This window comes from Schistocerca serialis, chromosome 10 (assembly GCF_023864345.2).
Source record: "Schistocerca serialis cubense isolate TAMUIC-IGC-003099 chromosome 10, iqSchSeri2.2, whole genome shotgun sequence".
NCBI classification, from domain to species: domain Eukaryota; kingdom Metazoa; phylum Arthropoda; class Insecta; order Orthoptera; family Acrididae; genus Schistocerca; species Schistocerca serialis.
In genome coordinates, this window is record NC_064647.1 from 62,239,906 (window position 1) to 62,241,876 (window position 1,971).

General features: G+C 45.4%; 1 protein-coding gene across 1 annotated transcript; it reads right to left on the reverse strand.

Annotated features, from left to right (window-relative positions):
• Positions 1-525: 525 nt before the first annotated feature.
• On the reverse strand, positions 526-1,752 carry LOC126425253 (zinc finger protein 271-like). The gene has a single exon (XM_050088223.1). It carries the CDS (start codon positions 1,750-1,752, stop codon positions 526-528), a length of 1,227 nt encoding a protein of 408 aa, XP_049944180.1.
• Positions 1,753-1,971: the final 219 nt, after the last annotated feature.

A 1,971-nucleotide genomic window follows, 5' to 3' on the forward strand; every position in this document is an offset into this window, starting at 1 on the left:
GTTCTGGCGTAACCACAAGCGCCGGAACGAAGATGAAGAATAGAAGATCAGAGAAGGTGGTGAAAGGAAGTCGGTCAATGGTGCGCTGACACGGGCCATGCCACGACAGGAGCCACACCTGCATGAAGTGAATATAAGCGCCGCTCTTGCCAGCTTCGGTCGCTCAGATCGGCTCCGTAACGGACATTAGTGGCGAGTATTAGCGTGGCCATGCAGAGAGTACTACGATTGACGTGATCCATATCCAGGGCTTGTTTGAACATTGTGTATAGCCAGGACTCTGATTTATATTGTCTGTCGCCTTCGTTTGCGACATTTGTTCTGAATCCAAAATGAAGTATTGTCAATCTGCTTTATAAAAATAAAACTACTAAGATTGTTTACTTGAATTGTTGTATAGCATTCCGAGAATGCAGCATCCCTTAAGCACCCTATATGCGTCATGTGGGCAAGACCCAACATGTAGGTCTTAAAGCCATGTCTGATTTTTGACATCTTAGACGACACATCACAGCCGTATGGGCGTTAGCCTGAGTGCACTCTCAAGTGATTCTTCAGGCCCGACTTACAGGCAAATGTCTTGTAGCAGGCCCCACAGTTGTACGGGCGTTCGCCAGTGTGTACTCGGTAGTGTCTCTTGAAATTGGACCCACATGAGAACGTCTTATGACAAACTTCGCAAGTGTAGGGACGTTCGCCTGTGTGGACACGAACATGCTTCTTCAGGTTGCTGCTATTTATGAATGTCTTCTGACACATGTTACAAATATATGGGCGTTCTCCTGTGTGCATTCGCGTGTGGACCTTTAGTGTACCTCGACTCGACAGCGCCGTATGGCACACTTCACAGACGTAGGGACGTTCGCCTGTGTGAACGTGTGAGTGATTCTTCAGCTTGGTGCTGCTTATGAACATCTGGTGACACACTCCACAGGTGTAGGGGCGTTCGCCTGTGTGGATACGTATGTGTTTCTTCAGATTGCCGCTATTCATGAATGTCTTCTGACACAGACTACAAATATATGTGTGTACGCCTGTGTGGATTCGCGAGTGGATCTTTAGTGTACTCTGACTCGACAGCGTCGTGTGGCACACTTTACAGAAATGGGAACGTTCACCTTTGTGCACACATGAGTGTTTTTTCAGGTTACTGCTACTTCTGAACGTCTTGTGACACACTTCACAGTCGTAGGGACGTTCGCCCGAGTGGAGACGTGAATGTTTCTTCAGGTTACTGGCATTGATGAATGTCTTCTGACACATGTTACAAATATACGGACGTTCGCCTGTGTGCATTCGCGCGTGGATCTTAAGGGCGCTCTGACTCGACAACGTCTTGTGGCACACTTCACAGATGTAGGGATGTACACCTGTGTGCTCACGAGAGTGATACTTCAGCTTGGTGTTACTTATGAATGACATCTGACACACGTCACAACTATACGGACGTTCACCATTGTGCCGACGGATGTGGGACTTCAAGCTGCCACTACTTGCGACTGTTTTGTTACACACGTTGCAGCGATGCAGAAATTCACTACACTTCACGTTTTGGTCCTCGATCAGTTCCTTCAAATGTGCAGATGTCTTCTGGCAGATGGTGAGATGGTGCACATGATGTCGTGTACCACTTTTATGCTCAGAGAGTGCTATCAGTTTGGTGGTGCATTCTATGGTGTTGCTCGTTCTTGTAGGCACACCAACTCTGTTAATCAAACTGCTACTGCCACCAGTTCTCTTGTCGTTCGCCATACCATCAAGGATATTGCTGCAAGAATTACGAAAAACAATATGTCAGAAAGTTTCTTTATAACAGTACAGTATTAGAAATGAGAAATTATATAAACATCCAGTAATTTTGCACTTGTTGTATGAGAGATCGATGGAAATATTTCATGGAATAGAATCTGCAAATAATCTTATAAATAAAGAACATAAAGCATAAACATATTTCCTTCATTTAGGATCTGA